At 46.3% G+C, this 24,729-nt stretch overlaps 1 protein-coding gene across 1 annotated transcript; it reads left to right on the top strand.

Annotated features, from left to right (window-relative positions):
- Positions 1-1,266: 1,266 nt before the first annotated feature.
- On the top strand, positions 1,267-18,995 carry LOC112224045 (monocarboxylate transporter 7). Its single transcript, XM_042317214.1, is given in 7 exon segments — positions 1,267-1,702; positions 6,471-6,733; positions 8,412-8,462; positions 8,465-8,554; positions 9,454-9,582; positions 10,167-11,096; positions 16,220-18,995. Coding segments are annotated over 6 exon segments (1,746 nt in total). The 5' UTR covers positions 1,267-1,702; positions 6,471-6,486; the 3' UTR covers positions 16,519-18,995.
- The last annotated feature ends 5,734 nt before the right edge of the window (positions 18,996-24,729 follow it).

Genomic DNA, 24,729 nt, shown 5'->3' with positions numbered 1-24,729 from the left:
AGACAAGTGCATTGATCACTTTCATATTTTTCCTTATGATGTATTTTTAAAAAGTATACATTCTATAAACATTTAACAAAACTGGGTCAACAAAAGAGGACATAGACATTCTGTGTGTGACCAGTCTTGTGTGTTCCCAACAGACCCTACACATCCCTGGTATATGATGCCATTGCTAAATACTGACTCAAATCACACAATCAATAGTCTATTTTACAGTACATCGGAATTTGAGGATTCCCACATTAAATACAGTATTGTATGGAATGAACCTAGACTAGAGAACTAGGCTATAGGCTACACCGCGTACTTTTAGCGATAGTCTATAATCTAGCCTGGTTGTGGCTCACTGCAACGTCTTCTGAGGACAGGACAAAGGTCGTCACTAGTTACCACAACCACAGAGTCATACCACAACCCGCATATTTCTACAATGTATCTTCTTAAAATCTGATGTATAACCATAACATTAACCACACAGCTAACGTTATGCCTAACCTAACCTCAAATTAAGACCAAAAATGGCTGTGACGACCCAAGAATGGTGTCTCTAACCTATAATACTGGGGCGGGGCCTATGATGACCCACTACCAACATTCACACAGGAAGGAACATCTATCCACGTGCATTGTTAGAGAACTACCCTCACCCCTGGCTATTTCATATCAATTTCTGGCAGCAAAACACCGGTTAGATAAGTATGTTATTGCGATATTAAATGTTGAATAAGTGAGTGTTGTTGGCTCAGAACTGGAATAAACCTGTTCCACCCAGCCAGGGAGCCTCTGTCCGCATGTGCGCTCCTGGAAAGGCTGTTTCATCAGTCTGCTCCCCAAAGAGCGCGCTCTCGACAAAAACTCGAGAGTAGGCTACGTCACTGGAGTGAAGGAGCAACCAAAACAGGCATAGGCTTACCAGTAAAAATACATATAACCGCTATTTATTAATTTGCCTAAAATGTAAAGGGAATGTATGCGTGTTACTCTGTTTTTTTTTTTTTAATTCATACAATAATAAGAGAGAGATGGATATAATTTATTTGTCTTCAATTTAAGGGGCTTTATTGACATTGGAAACATATGTTTACATTGCCAAAACAAGTGAAATATATAATAGTATTATAATATACATCCAGTAGGCTACTTTTCTCCACGTAGGCGTAGGCCTACAGACTACTTCACAGATCTAATGGTAATTGAAGTGTGACAACGCTCAGTCTCGTGGAAGCGTGACGCAGGGATGCGCGCTCCTGAGAAAAAGGCTACAGCAGTATTTGCGCGCCCCCGCTTTGAAGACCGGCTCGAGCCGGTAGGCTATAAAGAGCTGACAGAACAGTAAGGAAATAAGGAAACGGTTGATTTACTTTAACCTGAAGACACAGATGTGTTTTATGCATTCAAGAAAGAGAGGACAGATACAGTAACCAGGGTAACATAATAAGCTATGATTCTCCTTGCGGATCGGACAAGAGGACATTTTTACATCATGCTTAAAAAAGATGTTGCTTTAGTCCAGAACATCGATTCGTCTGATCGGAAGCGGAAGAGACAGAGCTGGTAGACTAACGTTATAGGGAGAACATAGAAATAACATACCGATAAACTAGCTGCTCATTTTGCCATTAAAACCTGTTCGTTATATTTGACAGTCGACTATTCCGTGTCGATCACTTTTCCGACTAGACTGATCGTCGCTCTGTTGGTAAGTATTTTATATTTCAACGTGAACTCACTCACTCACCCTATGTGAACTCACTCACTCACTCATCCTATGTGAACTCACCTACTCACCCTATGTGAACTCACTCACTCACCCTATGTGAACTCACTCACTCACCCTATGTGAACTCACTCACCTACTCACCCTATGTGAACTCACCTACTCACCCTATGTGAACTCACTCACTCACCCATCCTATGTGAACTCACCTACTCACCCTATGTGAACTCACTCACTCACCCTATGTGAACTCACTCACTCATGTGAACTCACTATGTGAACTCACTCACTCACCCCTATGTGAACTCACTCACTCACCCACCCTATGTGAACTCACTCACTCACTCACCCTATGTGAACTCACCTACTCACCCTATGTGAACTCACTCACTCACTCACCCTATGTGAACTCACTCACTCACTCACCCTATGTGAACTCACTCACTCATGTGAACTCACCTCCACCCTATGTGAACTCACTCACTCACCCTATGTGAACTCACTCTACTCATCCTATGTGAACTCACTCACTCACTCATCCTATGTGAACTCACTCACTCACCCTATGTGAACTCACCTACTCACCCTATGTGAACTCACTCACTCACCCTATGTGAACTCACTCACTCACTCACTCACTCACTCACTCACTCACTCACTCACTCACTCACTCACCCTATGTGAAAAACTCACTCAGCTGCCAAGCGAGCTGTGATGCTCACTGTTTGGTGTAGCTCCGAGGCCAGGGCGTTGCTTAGTGATACCTTACCAGTAGTAGCCTAAGGGGTTTCAAACTGGACCCCCTACGGGTCCGCGGAGGTACTGCAGGGCTTCCGCTATGTTTAAAAAAATATATATATTTTTGGAGATCTTGGTAGGTGTTAACTACTTTATGAATATCGCTAGCTGCAACAGAATACCACAGTGGATACCATTTGTATGTCTTTGCATCTAGTATGAAGGGAGTTAGAGGTGGTTTTATGAGCCAATGCTAACTGAGACAACGCTAACTAGCGTTAGCACAATGACTGGAAGACTACAGGAACATTTAGCGTGCTAGCTGTTACTGTTCATCTGACTCTGGGGAGGTAGTTAAAGGGCTTCATTGTCAAAATCTCGAACGAACCCTTTAATATGGAGGAAATTACACTAATTGGAGATAATTACAGGGTTTTTTCTGTACAGAAAACTCTTAGGTGGGCCATTCAAGTGGTCATTTTCGGGATGGAAAAAAAAGTTTGTGTCAAACTTAAACCAGATAGAAAACATGCAGAAAATATATTGACCTATACATATATTTATACATACGTTTATACATAAATATACGTATATTTATGTATAAATATATGTATAGGTCAATATATTTTCTGCATGTTTTCTATCTGGTTTAAGTCGTTTAAGTTTGACAAACTTATATATATATTTTTTAAATATATTTTATAATATATAATATATAATATAATATATATAATTTAAAAAAAAAAAAAAATACCATCTTTGAGAACTAACAATCAAATAAAAGCTAGAGAGTCAGGGAGAATAGAACATCCCATAAACTGGGCAGTCAGGTCCCATGCCCATTGGTTTAGTTAGAATGGTTGAGCAGAGAACAAAGCATTTGCCATGGCAACATGCATAGAATTGCAGAAAATGATCTTTAAAACTACAACATTTTCTCTATGCCGACCGAGACACCTTTCTACCTAATAGACTATGTTAGAGTTAACTCTTCCTCTTCCAATGAACTGTGGGGGGTTAAAATAAGGAAACTATCGACCAAATCTATTCATTTTAAAATGTTGATTACTTCTACTTGCCATTATAATTCACCTGATGACAAGATGTGAATCATTTTTTTGTTGCTAACATATGATGGGGGTCCCTGGGTCTGGGTCACCAGTTGACCTGGGAGGGGGTCCCTGGGTCTGGGTCACCAGTTTACCTGGGAGGGGGTCCCTGGGTCTGGGTCACCAGTTTACCTGGGAGGGGGTCCCTGGGTCTGGGTCACCAGTTTACCTGGGAGGGGTCCCTGGGTCTGGGTCACCAGTTTACCTGGGAGGGGTCCCTGGGTCTGGGTCACCAGTTTACCTGGGAGGGGTCCCTGGGTCTGGGTCACCAGTTTACCTGGGAGGGGGTCCCTGGGTCTGGGTCACCAGTTTACCTGGGAGGGGTCCCTGGGTCCCTGGGTGGGTCACCAGTTTACCTGGGAGGGGTCCCTGGGTCCCTGGGTCGCCAGTTTACCTGGGAGGGGGTCCCTGGGTTTTACCTGGGAGGGGTCCCTGGGTCTGGGTCACCAGTTTACCTGGGAGGGGTCCCTGGGTCTGGGTCACCAGTTTACCTGGGAGGGGTCCCTGGGTCTGGGTCACCAGTTTACCTGGGAGGGGTCCCTGGGTCTGGGTCACCAGTTTACCTGGGAGGGGTCCCTGGGTCTGGGTCACCAGTTTACCTGGGAGGGGGTCCCTGGGTCGCCAGTTTACCTGGGAGGGGTCCCTGGATCTGGATCACCAGTTTACCTGGGAGGGGTCCCTGGGTCACCAGTTTACCTGGGAGGGGGTCCCTGGGTCTGGGTCACCAGTTTACCTGGGAGGGGTCCCTGGGTCTGGGTCACCAGTTTACCTGGGAGGGGGTCCCTGGGTCTGGGTCACCAGTTTACCTGGGAGGGGTCCCTGGGTCTGGGTCACCAGTTTACCTGGGAGGGGTCCCTGGGTCTGGGTCACCAGTTTACCTGGGAGGGGTCCCTGGGTCTGGGTCACCAGTTTACCTGGGAGGGGGTCCCTGGGTCACACCAGTTTACCTGGGAGGGGGTCCCTGGGTCACCAGTTTACCTGGGAGGGGTCGTTTACCTGGGAGGGGTCCCTGGGTCACCAGTTTATCTGGGAGGGGGTCCCTGGGTCTGGGTCACCAGTTCACCTGGGAGGGGTCCCTGGGTCTGGGTCACCAGTTTACCTGGGAGGGGTCCCTGGGTCCACCAGTTTACCTGGGAGGGGTCCCTGGGTCACCAGTTTACCTGGGAGGGGTCCCTGGGTCCCTGGGTCGCCAGTTTACCTGGGAGGGGGTCCCTGGGTCCCAGTTTACCTGGGAGGGGTCCCTGGATCCTTTTCAGGTCTGGGTCACCAGTTTACCTGGGAGGGGTCCCTGGGTCTGGGTCACCAGTTTACCTGGGAGGGGTCCCTGGGTCTGGGTCACCAGTTTACCTGGGAGGGGGTCCCTGGGTCTGGGTCACCAGTTGACCTGGGAGGGGGTCCCTGGGTCTGGGTCACCAGTTTACCTGGGAGGGGGTCCCTGGGTCGCCAGTTTACCTGGGAGGGGGTCCTTGGGTCTGGGTCGCCAGTTTACCTGGGAGGGGTCCCTGGATCTGGGTCACCAGTTTACATATAAAACAGTCAGTCTATGAACCAGCCCCATATAAAACAGTCAGTCTATGAACCAGCCCCATATAAAACAGTCAGTCTATGAACCAGCCCCATATAAAACAGTCAGTCTATGAACCAGCCCCATATAAAACAGTCAGTCTATGAACCAGCCCCGTATAAAACAGATATATTTTGGATAGAGCTATAGTAGTATTCAGACACCAGCTGGATCAGCTGGTAGATTATATCATCTTTGTTTGTTTTCAGTTCAGATTCAGATGGAACAAGAGAAGACCAGAACAGAGAGAGATAGACATTTATAGAGAGAACGAGAGTGGGGATGGTGGGGGTGAAGCTTAGACTCATATCTGAACTCTGATTCAAACTTAAGCAAACAAAAGATGTATGAGAACGCCCTAAGTCTCACCAGCCCACTATATGCTTGTGTGTCTTTCCTCTGGCTGTGTTCCTTTATATGTGCCAGGTCTGGAGGCTATGGTTATTGTGTGTGTGTGTGTGTGTGTGTGTGTGTGTGTGTGTGCCTGTATTTGCCTGCATGCCAGTATCTCTGTCCCTTTCCCTCTAAGTGCACACATACACTGAGTGTACAAAACATTAAGAACACCTTCCTACTATTGAGTTTAACACGTCTCCTCCCCTTCATCTTTAACCAGGTCTCCTCCCCTTCATCTTTAACCAGGTCTCCTCCCCTTCATCTTTAACCAGGTCTCCTCCCCTTCATCTTTAACCAGGTCTCCTCCCCTTCATCTTTAACCAGGTCTCCTCCCCTTCATCTTTAACCAGGTCTCCTCCCCTTCATCTTTAACCAGGTCTCCTCCCCTTCATCTTTAACCAGGTCTCCTCCCCTTCATCTTTAACCAGGTCTCCTCCCCTTCACCTGCACTGATTGAAGTGGATTTAACAAGTGACATCAATAAGGGATCATATCTTTCACCTGGTCAGTCTGTGTCATGGAAAGAGCAGGTGTTCATAATGTTTTGTACACTCAATATACATACAGTACACACACACTATTTTCTACATGGTAGAATAATAGTGAAGACATCAAATCTATGAAATAACACATATGGAATCATGTAGTAACCAAAAAAGTGTTAAACAAATCAAAATAGATTTTAGTCTCTTCTTTTCAGCAATTGGACCATGAAGGCCTGATTCATGCAGTCTCCTCTGAACACTTGATGTTTTCTGAGGTGCAGTTAATTGCCGATTTCTGAGGCTGGTAACTCTAATGAAATTATCCTCTGCAGCAGAGGTAACTCTGGGTCTTCCTTTCCTGTGGCGGTCCTCACGAGAGCCAGTTTCATCATAGCGCTTGACTACACTTGGAAAAACTTTAAAAGTTCCCTGATTGACTCTCTGTCCCTCTCTCCCAGGTGCTCAGACCCAGCCATGCGGGGGTTAAAGTCAGCGGTGCGGGGGTCCGGGGGGTGCGGGGGTCCGTGTGTGTACGAGGCGGTGCCAGACGGGGGCTGGGGCTGGGCGGTGGCCGTGGCCTTCTTCTTCGTTGAGGTGTTTACTTACGGGACCATCAAGTCTCTGGGGGTGTTCCTCGAGGACCTCATGACAGAATTTGGGGAGAGCAACAGCAGAGTATCCTGGGTCATCGCAATCTGCGTCTTCATCGTCACATTCACAGGTGGGTCAGAGAGCCTCTTAGTCATCATAATCACAGGTGGTTCAGAGAGCCTCTTAGTCATCATAATCACAGGTGGTTCAGAGAGCCTCTTAGTCATCATAATCACAGGTGGTTCAGAGAGCCTCTTAGTCATCATAATCACAGGTGGTTCAGAGAGCCTCTTAGTCATCATAATCACAGGTGGTTCAGAGAGCCTCTTAGTCATCATAATCACAGGTGGTTCAGAGAGCCTCTTAGTCATCATAATCACAGGTGGTTCAGAGAGCCTCTTAGTCATCATAATCACAGGTGGTTCAGAGAGCCTCTTAGTCATCATAATCACAGGTGGTTCAGAGAGCCTCTTAGTCATCATAATCACAGGTGGTTCAGAGAGAGCCTCTTAAAACCTAGTAGGGACCTTCAGAGTGACACATGGAATGAATAGCACTACTTCTTCATTTCTCAAAAGAAAAACATCCACCAATTTCTCAAGACTGGTGACATCTAGTGGAAGCCATAGGAACTGCAACCGGGTTCTTAATAAATAGGGTTTCCCATAGAAAACCATTGGAAAATCCTATGACCTCAATTTTTTCCCCCTGGATGGTTTGTCCTCGGGGTTTCGCCTGCCAAATCAGTTCTGTTATACTCACAGACATAATTTTAACCGTTTTAGAAACTTTAGACTGTTTTCTATCCAAATATACTAATTATATGCATATCCTCTCTCCTGGGCCTGAGTAGCAGGCAGTTTACTTTGGGCACACTTTTCATCCGGACATCAAAATACTGCCCCCTAGCCTTAGGAAGTTTTAATCATCATCTTCACAGGTCTAAGATCAGAGTAGCAGTGCTGATCTAGGAATAGGTTTGCCTTTTAAATCATAATGGATCAGATTTTTATGGACAGGGGTCCTGATCCTAGATCAGCACTCGTATAAGAGGCTTTATGGGCCAGTAAATCTGTGTGAACAGTATTTAGACACAGAATCTGTCCTATTCACTGAACTGTGTCAATCAACTACTTCATTAAATAGTGTATAAGGTTAATGAAAAACATGTCTATAGTAAAACTAACAGTCCTCTCTCTCCCTCTCTCCTCTTCCCCTCTCTCCTCTCAGAGAGCCTTCCCTCTCCTCTTCCCCCTCTCCTTCTCTCCCCCTCTCCCTCTCACATCCTCTTCCCCCTCTCTCCTCTCTCCCCCTCCCTCAGGTGGTTCAGGAGCCTCTTCCCTCTCCCTCTCTCTCCTCTTCCCCCTCTCTCTCCTCTTTCCCCCCTCTCCCTCATCCTCTTCCCCCTCTCTCCTCTCCCCCTCTCCCCTCTCTCTCTTCCCCCTCTCCCCTCTCCCTCCCCTCTCCCTCTCCTCTCTCTCTCTCCTCTTCCCCCTCTCTCTCCTCTCCTCTCCCCCTCTTCCCTCTCCCCCCCTCTCTCCTCTTCCCCCTCTCCCTCTCTCCCCCTCTCTCCTCTCTCCTCTTCCCCTCTCCCCTCTCTTTCCTCTTCCCCCTCTCTCTCTCTCTCCCTCCCTCTCCTCTAATCCCCCTCTCCCCCCTCTCTCTCCTCTTCCCCCTCCCCCCACCTCTCTCCTCTACCCCCCTCTATCCCCCTCCCCCCCCTCTCCTCTTCCCCCCTCTCTCTCCTCTTCCCCCCTCTTCTCTCCTCTCCCCCCCTCTCTCCCCCCCATCTCTCTCTCCCCCTCCAGCCCCTCTGTCCTCGGTGCTCAGTAACCGGTTTGGGTACCGTCCCGTAGTGATGTTGGGGGTTTTCTGGTCAGTCTGGGTACCATCAGCTCTGCTTTCGTCTCCTCCATCAACGAGATGTACGTCACTATCGGCATCGTCTCAGGTAACATCATAATCACAGGTGGTTCAGAGCTCTTAGATCTAACTACTTTATACACACACACACACACACACACACACACACACACACACACACACACACACACACACACAGACAAGATCTGAATGAAACAAGGGACTCCTAGCAGTGCATGAGGCTGACTGATCGATGTCTGTCTCTTCCAGACCCGGCCTGTGTTTGTGGGGTAAAAACTCCCCACTGTCAAAGCTGTATTCATCTCAGATCCAAAGATCTGAATGCAACGTGTGGTATCAGTGAGGCCTAAACTCCCCCCTCTTGAGTCTGTAGGACACATTTACACAACAGAAAAAGAACAATTCCCAAAATTGTCCAAAATAAACCAATATTTCCTTTCAGATCTGATCCAAATAACTTTTCTTTTACAGAACGAAACACTGCTAGCTGTCCCACTAAATACCTCTTCACCTCCCTTTATAAAACAGACAGCAGCTATAACTTAACAACCTCTGTCTTCTCTCTTCTTGTCTTTGTTTTTTTAACTACGTCCTCTTTCAGCAGTCACCACGACAACAAGCCCGAGTGACCTATCAACCCTGACATCAGGGTGACCTGTCGACCCTGACCTCTGACCTCTGACCCCTGACCTTGCTGCAGTGCCCGTGGCTGTCACACCCCTCTGTGTGTCCTCTGCTGGACCAATGATGTGTATATATCTAAGACATGGGCCTGAAACGTGAAACCGTCAGCAGCATTTTGCACAGTGACTGTATTCACTTTGTAAACATTGTTTGACATGATCTTGATGACAAGGTACTCCTGTAATCCGTGTTTTCATGTGGTTTTGGTTTTATGTTACTCATGTGATTTCCAGATTGCGTATATACAATAACAGGTGTTTGTGGTTGTGTTAATGTGTCCAGGTCTGGGGTACTGCCTGACCTTCCTGCCCACTATCACCATCCTGTCCCAGTACTTCAGCAGGAGGAGGTCCCTGGTCACCGCCCTGGCCTCCTCAGGGGAGTCCTTCGCCATGTTTGTCTTCGCACCAGGTACGTTGCGGTTTCATGTGGGCCCAAATGGCACCCTATTCCCTACATAGTGCACTACTTTTGACCAGGGCCCAATGATACCCTGTTCCCTACATAGTGCACTACTTTTTACCAGGGCCCAATGATACCCTATTCCCTTTATAGTGCACTACTTTGGACCAGGGCCCAATGATACCCTATTCCCTTTATAGTGCACTACTTTTGACCAGGGCCCAATGATACCCTATTCCCTTTACAGTGCACTACTATTGACCAGGGCCCAATGATAACCTATTCCCTTTATAGTGCACTACTATTGACCAGGGCCCAATGATACCCTATTCCCTTTACAGTGCACTACTATTGACCAGGGCCCAATGATAACCTATTCCCTTTATAGTGCACTACTTTTGACCAGGGCCCATAGGGTGTAGGGTGCTATATAGGGAATAGGGTGCCATTTCATACACAGACTAATGAATCTCAAAGGCAGATATAGTGACTGATACTGTTCTATAAATAATACCTGAAACATTGTGGAGGAAGGTAAAGAAACAGGCCTTTTAAATGTTTCTAACAGTCCTTTAACTTCTCCTCTCCTGCAGCCTTCATGGCCTTGAAGGAGATCATCGGCTGGCGCCACTGCCTCGTCGTCATCGGTCTCATGCAGGCCTCCGTGATTGGCTGCGGCGCTCTGCTTCGACCAATCATCATCCGACCTGACCAGGAAGTGTCAGGGGAGGTGTCCAATAAGGAGAAGCTGTCCGTTAAGCTGCAGACGGTCTACGAGCTGGAGAATGAGGACACCCAGACCAACGTTAGCTCAGGGGAGTCTGAGGACTCGGGGGATTCTGGGGTCACCTCTCTGTCCGCCTCCAGTGCTGACCTCCGGGCCGCCACAGCCGCACAGGACCCCTCAGAGACCCGTGCCCTCATGGAGGACCAGGGGGAGAAGAACCAGGGGGGACAGGCAGCCCTTGGAACCCCACTGAATCAGCTGGAGGCTGGGGAGAAAGAGCAGGGTGAGGTGGGTCCCGTTGTCCAACCCTCCAGACCTAAACTTCTAGACTTTTCTGTGTTGAAAGATGGAGCGTTCATCTGCTACTCTCTGTTTGGTCTCTTCGCCACGCTGGGGTTCTTCGCCCCGTCTCTCTACATCATAGAGCTCAGTAAGAGCCGCGGCGTCCACCCAGAGAAGTCGGCTTACATGCTCTCTGTAATGGCGGTGTCTGAGGTCTGCGGGCGCCTGTCCATCGGGGTCATTTTAAACAAGGTGCGGATGCGTAAGACCCAGGTGCTTCTGGGATGTGTAGTTCTGCTGTGTCTGGTGCTGCTTGCCTTCACCCAGGTGACTGAGTTCTGGGGCCTGGCAGCCTGCTGTTGTCTCTATGGCTTCCTGATGGGCACCGTGGGTTCTACACACATCCCCATGCTGGCAGAGGACGACGTGGTGGGCATAGACAGGATGCCCTCGTCCGTGGGGGTCTATGTGTGTATCCAGAGCTTTGCTGGGTTGGCCGGACCACCGCTGGGGGGTAAGAGACTCTAGATGGTTAACTCTGTCTGGATCTTAGTCTTCTCTACCTCTCTCCGTTACTCCCTCTCTCCCTCTCTCTGTTACTCCCTCTCTCTATTACTCCCTCTCTCCGTTACTCCCTCTCTCTGTTACTCCCTCTCTCTCTCTCTCTTTGTTACTCCCTCTCTCTCTCTCTTTGTTACGCCCTCTCTCTGTTACTCCCTCTCTCCGTTACTCCCTCTCTCTGTTACTCCCTCTCTCCCTCTCTTTGTTACTCCCTCTCTCCCTCTCTTCGTTACTCCCTCTCTCTGTTACTCCCTCTCTCTCTCTCTCTTTGTTACTCCCTCTCTCTCTCTCTTTGTTACGCCCTCTCTCTCCCTCTCTTTGTTACGCCCTCTCTCTCCCTCTCTTTGTTACGCCCTCTCTCTCCCTCTCTTTGTTACGCCCTCTCTCTCCCTCTCTTTGTTACTCCCTCTCTCTCCCTCTCTTTGTTACTCCCTCTCTCTCCCTCTCTTTGTTACTCCCTCTCCATCTATCTCTCTCTTTGTTACTCCCTCTCTCTCCCTCTCTTTGTTACTCCCTCTCCATCTATCTCTCTCTTTGTTACTCCCTCTCTCCCTCTCTTTGTTACTCCCTCTCCATCTATCTCTCTCTTTGTTACTCCCTCTCTCTCCCTCTCTTTGTTACTCCCCCTCTTTGTTACTCCCTCTCTCTCCCTCTCTTTGTTACTCCCTCTCTCTCCCTCTCTTTGTTACTCCCTCTCCCTCTCTTTGTTACTCTTTGTTACTCCCTCTCTCCTCTCTTTGTTACTCCCTCTCCATCTATCTCTCTCTTTGTTACTCCCTCTCTCTCCCTCTCTTTGTTACTCCTCTCCATCTATCTCTCTCTTTGTTACTCCCTCTCTCTCCCTCTCTTTGTTACTCCCTCTCCATCTATCTCTCTCTTTTTGTTACTCCCTCTCTCTCCTCTCTTTGTTACTCCCTCTCCATCTATCTCTCTTTTTTGTTACTCCCTCTCTCCTTTGTTACTCTCTCTCTTCCCTCTCTTTGTTACTCCCTCTCTCTCCCTCTTTGTTACTCCTCTCTCTCCCTCTCTTTGTTACTCCCTCTCCATCTCTCTCTTTTGTTATCTCTCTCTTCTTTGTTACTCCCTCTCTCCCTCTCTTTGTTACTCCTCTCCATCCCTATCTCTCTCTTTGTTACTCCCTCTCTCTCCCTCTCTTTGTTACTCCCTCTCTCTCCCTGTTACTCCCTCTCTCTCCCTCTCTTTGTTACTCCCTCTCTCTCCTCCTCTCTTTTGTTACTCCCTCTCTCTCCTCTCTTTGTTACTCCCTCTCCTCCTCTCTTTGTTATCTATCCCTCTCTCTTTTTGTTACTCCCTCTCTCTCCCTCTCTTTGTTACTCCCTCTCCTCCCTCTCTCTTTGTTACTCCCTCTCTCTCCCTCTCTTCTTTGTTACTCCCTCTCTTTGTTCTCCCTCTCTCCCCTCTCTTTGTTATCCCTCTCTCTTTTCCCTCTCTTTGTTACTCCCTCTCTCTCCCTCTCTTTGTTACTCCCTCTCCCCTCTCTTGTTACTCCTCTCTCTCTCTCTCTTTGTTACTCCCTCTCTCTCTTTGTTACTCCCTCTCTCTCCCTCTCTTTGTTACTCCCTCTCTCTTTTGTTACTCCCTCTCTTTGTTACTCCTCTCTCTCCTCTCTTTGTTACTCCCTCTCCCTCTCTTTGTTACTCCCTCTCTCTCCCTCTCTTTGTTACTCCCTCTCCATCTATCTCTCTTTTGTTACTCCCTCTCTCTCTCCTTTGTTACTCCCTCTCTCTTTTTGTTACTCCCTCTCCATCTATCTCTCTCTCTCTTTGTTACTCCCTCTCTCTCCCTCTCTTTGTTACTCCCTCTCTCTATCTCTCTCTTTGTTACTCCCTCTCTCCCTCTCTCTTTGTTACTCCCTCTCTCATCTATCTCTCTTTTGTTACTCCCTCTCTCTCCCTCTCTTTGTTACTCCCTCTCTCTTTGTTACTCCCTCTCTCTCCCTCTTTGTTACTCCCTCTCTCTCCCTCTCTTTGTTACTCCCTCTCTCTCCCTCTCTTTGTTACTCCCTCTCTCTCCCTCTCTTTGTTACTCCCTCTCTCCTCTCTTTTGTTACTCCTCTCTCTCCCTCTTTTGTTACTCCCTCTCTCTCCCTCTCTTTGTTACTCCCTCTCTCTCCCTCTCTTTGTTACTCCCTCTCTCCCTCTCTTTGTTACTCCCTCTCTCTCCCTCTCTTTTTGTTACTCCCTCTCTCTCCTCTCTTTGTTACTCCCTCTCTCCTCTCTTTGTTACTCCCTCTCTCCCTCTCTTTGTTACTCCCTCTCTCTCCCTCTCTTTGTTACTCCCTCTCTCTCCCTCTCTTTGTTACTCCCTCTCTCCCCTCTTTGTTACTCCCTCTCTCTCTCTCTCTTTGTTACTCCCTCTCTCCCTCTTTTGTTACTCCCTCTTTTGTTACTCCCTCTCTCTCCCTCTTTTGTTACTCCCTCTCCTCCCTCTCTTTGTTACTCCCTCTCTCTCTCTTTTGTTACTCCCTCTCTCTTTGTTACTCCCTCTCTTTGTTACTCCCTCTCTCTCCCTCTCTTTGTTACTCCCTCTCTCTCTCTCTCTCTTTGTTACTCCCTCTCTCTCCTCTCTTTGTTACTCCCTCTCCCCTCTCTTTGTTACTCCCTCTCTTTGTTACCCTCCTCTTTGTTACTCCCTCTCTCTCTTCTTTGTTACTCCCTCTCTTTGTTACTCCCTCTCTTTGTTACTCTCCCCCTCTCTTTGTTACTCCCTCTCTTTGTTACTCCCTCTCTTTGTTACTCCCTCTCTTTGTTACTCCCTCTCTTTGTTACTCCCTCTCTTTTTGTTACTCCCTCTTTGTTACTCCCTCTCTTTGTTACTCCCTTTTGTTACTCTCTTTGTTACTCCTCTCTTTGTTACTCTCTTTTGTTACTCCTCTCTCCTCTCTTTGTTACTCCCTCTCTCTCCCTCTCTTTGTTACTCCCTCTCTCCCTCTCTTTGTTTGTTTGTTACTCCCTCTCTTTCTTTGTTACTCCCTCTCTTTGTTACTCCCTCTTTGTTACTCCCTCTCTTTGTTACTCCTTTGTTACTCCCTTTGTTTACTCCCTCTCTCTTACTCCTCTCTTTGTTACTCCCTCTCTTTGTTACTCCCTCTCTTTGTTACTCCCTCTCTCCCTCTCTTTGTTACTCCCTCTCTTTGTTACTCCCTCTCTCCCTCTCTTTGTTACTCCCTCTCTTTGTTACTCCCTCTCTTTGTTACTCCCTCTCTTTGTTACTCCCTCTCTTTGTTACTCCCTCTCTTTGTTACTCCCTCTCTTTGTTACTCCCTCTCTTTGTTACTCCCTCCCTCTCTTTGTTACTCCCTCTCTTTGTTACTCCCTCTCTCCCTCTCTTTGTTACTCCCTCTCTTTGTTACTCCCTCTCTTTGTTACTCCCTCTCTTTGTTACTCCCTCTCTCTCTCTCTTTTTGTTACTCCCTCTCTTTGTTACTCCCTCTCTCCCTTCTTTGTTACTCCCTCTTTGTTACTCTCTCTTTGTTACTCCCTCTTTCTTTGTTACTCCCTCTCTTTGTTACTCCTCTCTTTGTTACTCCCTCTCTTTGTTACTCCCTCTCTCCCTCTCTTTGTTACTCCCTCTCTCCTCCCTCTCTTTGTTACTCCCTCTCTCCCTCTCTTTGTTACTCCCTCTCTCTCCCTCTCTTTGTTACTCCCTCTCTTTGTTACTCCCTCTCTTTGTTACTCCCTCCCTCTCTTTTACTCCCTCTTACTCTCTCTTTTGTTACTCCTCTCTCCCTCTCCCTCTCTTTGTTACTCCCTCTCTTTTTGTTACTCCCTCTTTGTTACTCCTCTCTTTTTGTTACTCCCTCTCTTTGTTACTCCCTCTTTGTTACTCCCTCTCTCTCCTTCTTTGTTACTCCCTCTCTTACTCCTCTCTTTGTTACTCCCTCTCTCCCCTCTCTTTGTTACTCCCTCTCTCTCTTTGTTACTCCCTCTCTTTGTTACTCTCTCTTTGTTACTCCCTCTCCCTCTTTGTTACTCCCTCTCTTTGTTACTCCCTCTCTTTTACTTCTCTCCCTCTCTTTGTTACTCCCTCTCTCCCTCTCTTTGTTACTCCCTCTCTTTGTTACTCCCTCTCTTTGTTACTCCCTCTTTGTTACTCCCTCTCTTTGTTACTCCCTCTCTTTGTTACTCCCTCTTTGTTACTCCCTCTCTTTGTTACTCCCTCTCTTTGTTACTCCCTCTCTTTGTTACTCCCTCTCTTTGTTACTCCCTCTCTTTGTTACTCCCTCTCTTTGTTACTCCCTCTCTTTGTTACTCCCTCTCTTTCTCTTTGTTACTCCCTCTCTGTTACTCCTCTCTTTCTCCCTCTCTTTGTTACTCCCTCTCTTTGTTACTCCCTCTCTTTGTTACTCCCTCTTTGTTACTCTCTTTGTTTGTTACTCCCTCTCCTCCCTCTCTTTGTTACTCCCTCTCTTTGTTACTCCCTCTTTTGTTACTCCCTCTCCCTCTCTTTGTTACTCCCTTACTCCCTCTCTTTGTTACTCCCTCTCTTTGTTACTCCCTCTCTTTGTTACTCCCTCTCTTTGTTACTCCCTCTTTGTTACTCCTCTCTTTGTTACTCCCTCTCTTTGTTACTCCCTCTCTCTTTGTTACTCCCTCTTTGTTACTCCCTCTCTTTGTTACTCCCTCTCTTTGTTACTCCCTCTCTTCTCTTTGTTACTCCTCTCTTTGTTACTCCCTCTCTTTGTTACTCCCTCTCTTTTTGTTACTCCCTTTCTCTCCCTCTCTTTGTTACTCCTCTCCCTTTTGTTACTCCCTCTCTTTGTTACTCCCTCTCTTTGTTTTGTTACTCCCTCTCTTTTTGTTACTCCCTCTCTTTGTTACTCCCTCTCTTTGTTACTCCCTCTCTTTGTTACTCCCTCTCTTTGTTACTCCCTCTCTTTGTTACTCCCTCTCTTTGTTACTCCCTCTCTTTGTGAATCCTTTCATTGTCTGTCTGTAATCCTCTTTTGAACCCATCTAGAAGGTTTTGATTGCTGCTGCACCAACCTGATGATCTTGAAGGGTCTTGGCAGATCTTTAGGCGTCTCTGACGTTGCCTCTTGTGTTTTCTCCCCAGGCCTGTTGGTGGACAAGACCCAGAACTATGGCTCAGCCTTCTACTCCTGTGCTGTGGGAATGGGCCTGGGCGCCATCTTCCTCGCCATGGTGGGGCCGGCCAAGTCTGGCCTCTGCCACCGCGGGAAGACGAGAAAACAGGAGGAGGAGGAGGAGGAAGGAGAGGAGAGAGGAGGAGAGGAGGAGGAGGAGGAGAAGGTTTCTCAGGACAGTGGATCAACAGATTATCTAGATGTTGATCTGGTTGAGGAGACCAGTCCGGCTAATTGGTCCCCAAAACAGGAGACCAACGTTGTCTGAACGTGGTCTGAACGCGGTTGAATAGCCAAGACAGAACCACAACCAGGTCTCCTTTGGATCTTCTGAACTCAATGGGACGACCTGGTTAAATAAAGGTTGAATATAAATACATGACCGCGTTTTGCCGACCGCTGCCTAACTGACCGACCAAGGAGAACCTTGACCACTAGATACTCACAGGTGGTTAGAATGGAGAACAAACACTCAACCATCTGGAAAATAAGAGAACACACACACACACACACACACACACACGCGCTGTCAAACATGCTACTGAGAGACTGAGTGCTGGACAATCACCTCTGTGGTACAGAATATATACACACACACACATATACACACACACACACACACTGTCAACATGCTACTGAGAGACTGAGTGCTGGACAAACACCTCTGTGGTACAGAATGTATACACACACACACACACACACACACACACAGCTTTGACCTGTTCACCCTCTCAGATGTCATTCACACTTGCATTGCAGCGAACAACTGTCTTAGGTGCATTCCTATTGACCAAGTCTCTCTCCTCAGAGTCAACCAAACTCCATGCATGGCTGAGACACAGGCTTTTAACATGATTACCACTCTGTCAGTAGTTGATATAACCATGATATGACCCCTCTGTTCATAGTTATAACCATGATACGACCTCTGTTCATAGTTAAAACCATGATATGACCTCTGTTCATAGTTATAACCATGATATGACATCTGTTCAGTTATATCCATGACATGACCTCTCTGTTCATAGTTAAAACCATGATATGACCTCTCGGGTTCATAGTTATTACCATGATATGACCTCTCGGGTTCATTGTTATAACCATGACATGACCTCTCGGGTTCATAGTTATAACCATGATATGACCTCTCGGGTTCATAGTTATAACCATGACATGACCTCTCTGTTCATAGTTATAACCATGATATGACCTCTGTTCATAGTTATAACCATGATATGACCCTCTGTTCATAGTTATAACCATGATATGACCCCGCTGTTCATAGTTATAACCATGATATGACATCTGTTCAGTTATATCCATGACATGACCTCTCTGTTCATAGTTATAACCATGATATGACCTCTCGGGTTCATAGTTATTACCATGATATGACCTCTCGGGTTCATTGTTATAACCATGACATGACCTCTCGGGTTCATAGTTATAACCATGACATGACCTCTCTGGTTCATAGTTATAACCATGATATGACCTCTCGGGTTCATAGTTATAACCATGACATGACCTCTCGGGTTCATAGTTATAACCATGACATGACCTCTCGGGTTCATAGTTATAACCATGACATGACCTCTCGGGTTCATAGTTATAACCATGACATGACCTCTCGGGTTCATAGTTATAACCATGACATGACCTTTCTGCTCATAGTTATAACCATGATATGACCTCTCTGTTCATAGTTATAACCATGACATGACCTTTCTGCTCATAGTTATAACCATGACATGACCTCTCGGGTTCATAGTTATAACCATGACATGACCTTTCTGCTCATAGTTATAACCATGACATGACCTCTCGGGTTCATAGTTATAACCATGACATGACCTCTCGGGTTCATAGTTATAACCATGACATGACCTCTCGGGTTCATAGTTATAACCATGACATGACCTCTCGGGTTCATAGTTATAACCATGACATGACCTTTCTGCTCATAGTTATAACCATGACATGACCTTTCTGCTCATAGTTATAACCATGACATGACCTCTCGGGTTCATAGTTATAACCACGATGACTGTTTCTCTGTCTCAACCCCTCAGTTGATGCCAAAGCCATGGCAGTAATAGGCCAAGTCCTGTCTTTATATTGATTACTATTATTATGGTTGAATCTGAATGACTTCTGTTATCCAAACACAATACCACCACAGTATTCTGCACAGTCTGTGCACGGTATGTATTCGTCAACAGTCTACTTCATGTACCTATGTGATGTATAAATGTGATATAAAAGTACCAAATAAGGTCGTAGGTGAAACTAAGATGTATGGATTACAGTGTGAATGACGAGCAGTTTCAATTCCGTGGATCACTGCTTTACCTGTCAATCAAACAAACAAACAATCAAAGGTTTTATTTATATTGTGTTTATTGAAATAAAATATATAAACACATTTGAAGCCAAGGCCACAGGGACAAGACGAAACTCTCTAGGAAGGTAGAGGTGGACATTTGACTACGAAAGTGTTGATTCCTCGACTCCGAAAACACCCTGGAGTCTTTCACCACCATATTAGGCAGGTAAAGACCCTGAGACAAGGAGAGAGGCCGATCTCCCTCAGACTGGCCTAAATGCCCTACCCAAAGACTCTGAGTCACTCAGACCTCTTGCACTGAGATACAGGATCTATCATCTCTGCTGCAACACTCACTGCTGATCAGCTTTTTTTTAAATTGATTAAATTGATTTGTTTATAACAAATGAACATTTGAACACGTGTCCATGTATTCATTCTATTGCAGGAGGCATATATACATATATATATATATATATATACAGACGGTATTCAGACGGTATTCAGAAAGTATAGACAGTATTCAGAAAGTATTCAGACGGTATTCAGACGGTATTCAGACGGTATTCAGAAAGTATTCAGACGGTATTCAGACGGTATTCAGAAGGTATTCAGACAGTATTCAGAAAGTATTCAGAAAGTATTCAGAAAGTATTCAGAAGGTATTCAGAAGGTATTCAGACGGTATTCAGACGGTATTCAGACAGTATTCAGACGGTATTCAGAAAGTATTCAGACAGTATTCAGAAAGTATTCAGAAAGTATTCAGACGGTATTCAGACGGTATTCAGACAGTATTCAGACCCCTTCCCTTTTTCCACATTGGGTTACATTACAGCCTTACTCTAAAATGGATTAAATATTTTTTTTAAATTACACAATCTACATACAATACTCCATAATGACAAAGCGAAAACAGGTTTTTAGACATTTTTGCAAATGTATTAACAATAAAAAACAGAAATAGTTTATTTACATAAGTATTCAGACCCTTTGCTATGATACTTGAAATTGAGCTCAGGTGCATCCTGTTTCCATTGATCATCCTTGAGATGTTTCTACAACTTGATTGGAATCCACCTGTGGTAAATTCAATTGATTGGACATGATTTGGAAGGGCGCACACCTGTCTATAGAAGGTCCCGCCAAGATTGAACTCTTTGGCCCGAATGCCAAGCTGGAGGAAACCTGGCACCATCCCTACGGTGAAGCATGGTGGTGGTGGCAGCATCATGCTGTGGGGATGTTTTACTAGTCAGGATCGAGAGAAAGATGAATGGAGCAAAGTACAGAGATCCTTGATGAAAACCTGCTCCAGAGCAGACTGGGGTGAAGGTTCACCTTCCAACAGGACAATGACCCTAAGCACACAGACAAGAAACGCAGGAGTGGCTTTGGGACAAGTCACAATTTCAAGTATCAGAGCAAAGGGTCTGAATCCTTACGTAGAATAAGGCTGTAACGTAAATGTGGAAAAAGTCAAAGGGTCTGAATACTTTCAGAATACACTGTAGTTACTGGACGAGAGAAATACATGAAGAGAGAGAGGAAGAGAGAGTCTGTCAGTGTTGAAGCTGAAGGTTAATGTATGTGTGTGTATCTCAGTGTTGATGTTGATGATTTATGGTACACACACACACACACACTCTCTCAATTCAAATGTAAGGGATTTATTGTCATGGGAAACATATGTTAACATTGCCAAAGCAAGTGAAGTAGATAATAAACAAAAGTGAGACCAACTTTATGTGAAGTCTATGTTTCGGCCAAATTAAGATTGGTCCAGACCGAACAAACTTTTAACCAAACATAAACGTCAAGGCCGGTCCGCACCAAAGAAAGACGCTGGCGCTGGTCCGTGCTTACTGGGGTGTAGGCTACAATTTTACTGGGGTGTAGGCTACAATTTTACTGGGGTGTAGGCTACAATTTTACTGGGGTGTAGGCTACAATTTTACTGGGGTGTAGGCTACAATTTTACTGGGGTGTAAGGCTACAATTTTACTGGGGTGTAAGGCTACAATTTTTTACTGGGGTGTAAGGCTACAATTTTACTGGGGTGTAAGGCTACAATTTTACTGGGGTGTAAGGCTACAATTTTACTGGGGTGTAGGCTACAATTTTACTGGGGTGTAAGGCTACAATTTTTACTGGGGTGTAAGGCTACAATTTTACTGGGGTGTAAGGCTACAATTTTACTGGGGTGTAAGGCTGTACAATTTTACTGGGGTGTAGGCTACAATTTTGTAGGCTACAATTTTACTGGGGTGTAGGCTACAATTTTACTGGGGTGTAGGCTACAATTTTACTGGGGTGTAGGCTACAATTTTACTGGGGTGTAGGCTACAATTTTACTGGGGTGTAGGCTACAATTTTACTGGGGTGTAAGGCTACAATTTTACTGGGGTGTAGGCTACAATTTTACTGGGGTGTAGGCTACAATTTTACTGGGGTGTAGGCTACAATTTTACTGGGGTGTAGGCTACAATTTTACTGGGGTGTAAGGCTACAATGGAGTTTTATGAATGCCCTTCCATGTGGACTATTAAGACCACTGAAGGACCTGGCAGAGATCAAGGACCAGCTAGAGGACAGTCAGTGACGTTTGGAGAAGGAAGTACAGACTGGGATCCCACAGGGTGGCAGTGTGCTGGCCTCTCCTTTCCTTCTTGGCAGGATATATTGTGTCTAGGCTGCGATCCTCTGCGGTTTTGGGCGTGATCTGTGGGACTTGCACAGGCATCTTTGCAGCTCAACATTTTGGTGTGTCCAACATCGAGCAAAGACGTTTTCAACACTCTTAAAAGGACCCGGCAAATAGCAGCCCTGGTTCTGGGGGAGAAGATGGATCACTGAACCAATAAACCTGCCCCCTAAAAAAAAAGATCCATTGAACTACTCCACAGCCTTGCACAATGGTACTGAATTCAGAAAAATGATGTTTGTTTGTGTGGAGAAATTTAGGAAAAACCAATATGGTTGCTTGAATTATGCATCACGTCTTTACAGTCATCTCTTGCAATGTGTGCAATACTCCTCAGGGCCTTATATACATGTATATATATATATATTTATATCAACTGGAAAGATAACGTTCTTATTTTACTGATGGAAGTGGGTGCTTTATAGGGGGAGATTTTCTTTGCCTCAGGACAGCTTTCAATTTGGTCTTGCTTGTAGATTAACCATCCAACCTTGTTATACCCAAATTATATTTACAACATACTGTAGTACCCATATGTTAAGAATATTATGCTAATATCTACAAATGTGTCCCTAGCAAGTTCTCTGCCTATGTTCTGACTTTTAGGTCACTGTAAACCTGTATTGACCTGTTCCTAGTGGACCAGTGTTTTTCGTGTCTGGTTGATAGTTCTGCACACTGAGTACATCACAATGCAGTCTATATAATGGTGCACAGTGACCTCTGCAGGGGAACTATCGACCTGCAGTTTGCATCCATATCGGTCAGATGGTCCTGGCAGGAGTTCCTGTGATTTAGCAAAGTAAATCCATATACCAACTGATATAACCCTGGACATCTGGCTCAAGCATTGCAATTCTATTAATGTTCAGTATTGCTTTCTCTGCCAGAACGAACTACATAGGAGAAGTTTCTGATTTACCACAATACTTGTTTACTAGGCCCAATCTTGAGCCATGCACTATTAGGTTAATGATATTGTCCTCAGAGAGGGTTGTAAGTCTCCTAGCTCAGGGGGGGGTTCCATGTATTTTATATACTCCACAGCTAGCACACCTGGTTCAACTTATCATCAAACCATTAAATAGGTGAATTAGAATCAGGCATGCCATTTCAGAGCTAAAACGAAACTTTAAAAATGCCTACTCTACTCCTGTGTTACGCTGCTACCTAGCGTCTCTCCTATAGTATTCTACAGTACAGTGATAACTCCTGTGTTACAGTGCCACCTAGCGTCTCCTCAGTAACATTACATCCTGATGTACATGAGGCTCTGCTGCCTTGGTAACATTAGTACAGCCCCTCACAGCGCCACCTAGCGGCTCCTCAGTAACATTACATCCTGATGTACATGAGGCTCTGCTGCCTTGGTAACATTAGAACAGCCCCATCACAGTGCCACCTAGCGTCTCCTCATTACATCCTGATGTACATGAGGCTCTGCTGCCTTGGTAACATTAGTACAGTGCCACCTGAGCGCTTACATCCTGATGTACATGAGGCTCTGCTGCCTTGGTAACATTAGAACAGCCCCATCACAGTGCCACCTAGCGTCTCCTCAGTAACAATAGTACAGCACCATCACAGTGCTAAGCAAAGCAGCTCTTCCTGTCCCACATCGATGACATGTTGGTGAGTACTCTACTTCCCCCCGGAACGCTGCTGCTACTCTGTTATTATCTACGGTGAGTACTCTACTTCCCCCCGGAACGCTGCTGCTACTCTGTTATTATCTATGGTGAGTACTCTACTTCTCCCCGGAACGCTGCAGCTACTCTGTTATTATCTATGCATAGTCACTTTAATAACTCTACCTACATGCACATATTACCTCAATTACCTCAACACTTTACCCACGTGTTGACAGGGCCGGATTCACCCACACAAAGTAGTGTGGATAGAGCCAACACAGTCAACCACCAACGACCTCACGCTGTCGTCTTCCCTCTCTTATACCCCCTTAAGGGTTTGTTAATTTACAACATAACCTTGCTGATCATGTAAAACAGTTGGTTCTTCAGGGCTTTGGCCCTTCATCTTTTTCAAGTCTTTGGTCTCGACTCACATCTGCTTCTGCCTCTTGTTTCAGTGTCTGGCTCCGTCATCTCCTGTGGGCTGAACTCCTTCTGACAGTGGGACAGGTGAGCCAGCCGGGTACCCTTCCTGAAATCTGACCACCCGTTGGTGTTGCCACGGTTACCTGGAACGGGCCCAATTCCATCTTGACTGGTTCCATTTTCTCTTGTGGATCCCGGATTTTGCCCCAGTCTCCAACCTCCACAGGCAGGTCGTCATGGTCCTCACACCTGGTACCTCCATCCTGACGGCGGCTAGAGTGAGGTCTATTTGTCTGTCAGTCATGGGTCTGTGTGTGGGAACATTCATGGGGCTTCCTGTCAACATTTAGTGTGGTGTAACACCCCAGGCCTTTATTAACACCCCAGGCCTTTATTAACACCCCAGGCCTTTATTAACACCCCAGGCCTTTATTAACACCCCAGGCCTTTATTAACACCACTTGGCATTTTCATTAACACCCAAGATGTCTTGGTGGAGTGGCATGCCTTAGCTAACCCTTGTTTAATGGATTGGTTAGCTCTCTCGGTAAACCCGTTACTCTGAGGGTGGTAGATGGACACAAACGTCTGGTCCACTCCCATCGTTATGGCTACCTGGCTTCACTACATCACCAGTGAAGTGGGTACCATTGTCTGCAGATAATACCTAGATTTGGTGTTCCTGAGGTTTTATCTCCCTCACTAGTAGCATTGCTACTGTCTCAGCATCACAGTGTGTGGTGGGGATGCCTCCACCCACCTGGTGAACCTGTCAATAAGGACTAAACAGTACCTTTGCCTTTCTTTTCTTTCTACAAGATCTATACAGTCCATGTCCAGATGGACAAATGGTCCTCTTGGTGGAGGGAAATGACCTGGTTTCAGAGGTGCTCCTTTGGCAATGTTAAATTGCACGTAGCACATCGAAACAGAAACTGTTTCACATGCTGAGTCAAATTTAGACAAAACCAATCCAAAGAAATTACCTCTATCATATCCCCTCTTGACAAATGGGCCACACCATGGACCACACCGTGGGCCACACCGCGGGCCACACCGCGGGCCACACCGCGGGCCACACCGCGGGCCACACCGCGGGCCACACCGCGGGCCACACCGCGGGCCACACCGCAGGCCACACCGTAGGCCACACCGCGGGCCACACCGTGGGCCACTTGGCAGAAGGAGGTGATAAGACAAGCTGCCAGACAGAGTCTGTCTCCAAATTTTAGAAACGGGGTCAAGTTTACAACCCCGCTGTTGCCATATCAAATGAGAACCAACATCCAAAGCCTGTTCAGATGCCAAATCATCAGTGTCTTTCCCAACGTAGCAGAGGAGAACATGGAGTGGCTGTGACACTTTGAAGCAGCCAATTTAGCAGCCTCATCT

The sequence above is a fragment of the Oncorhynchus tshawytscha genome, unplaced genomic scaffold, assembly GCF_018296145.1.
Source record: "Oncorhynchus tshawytscha isolate Ot180627B unplaced genomic scaffold, Otsh_v2.0 Un_contig_2750_pilon_pilon, whole genome shotgun sequence".
NCBI lineage: Eukaryota > Metazoa > Chordata > Actinopteri > Salmoniformes > Salmonidae > Oncorhynchus > Oncorhynchus tshawytscha.
The sequence above is the reverse complement of the archived record's forward strand: the minus strand, read 5'-3'. Positions and strand labels throughout refer to the sequence as shown.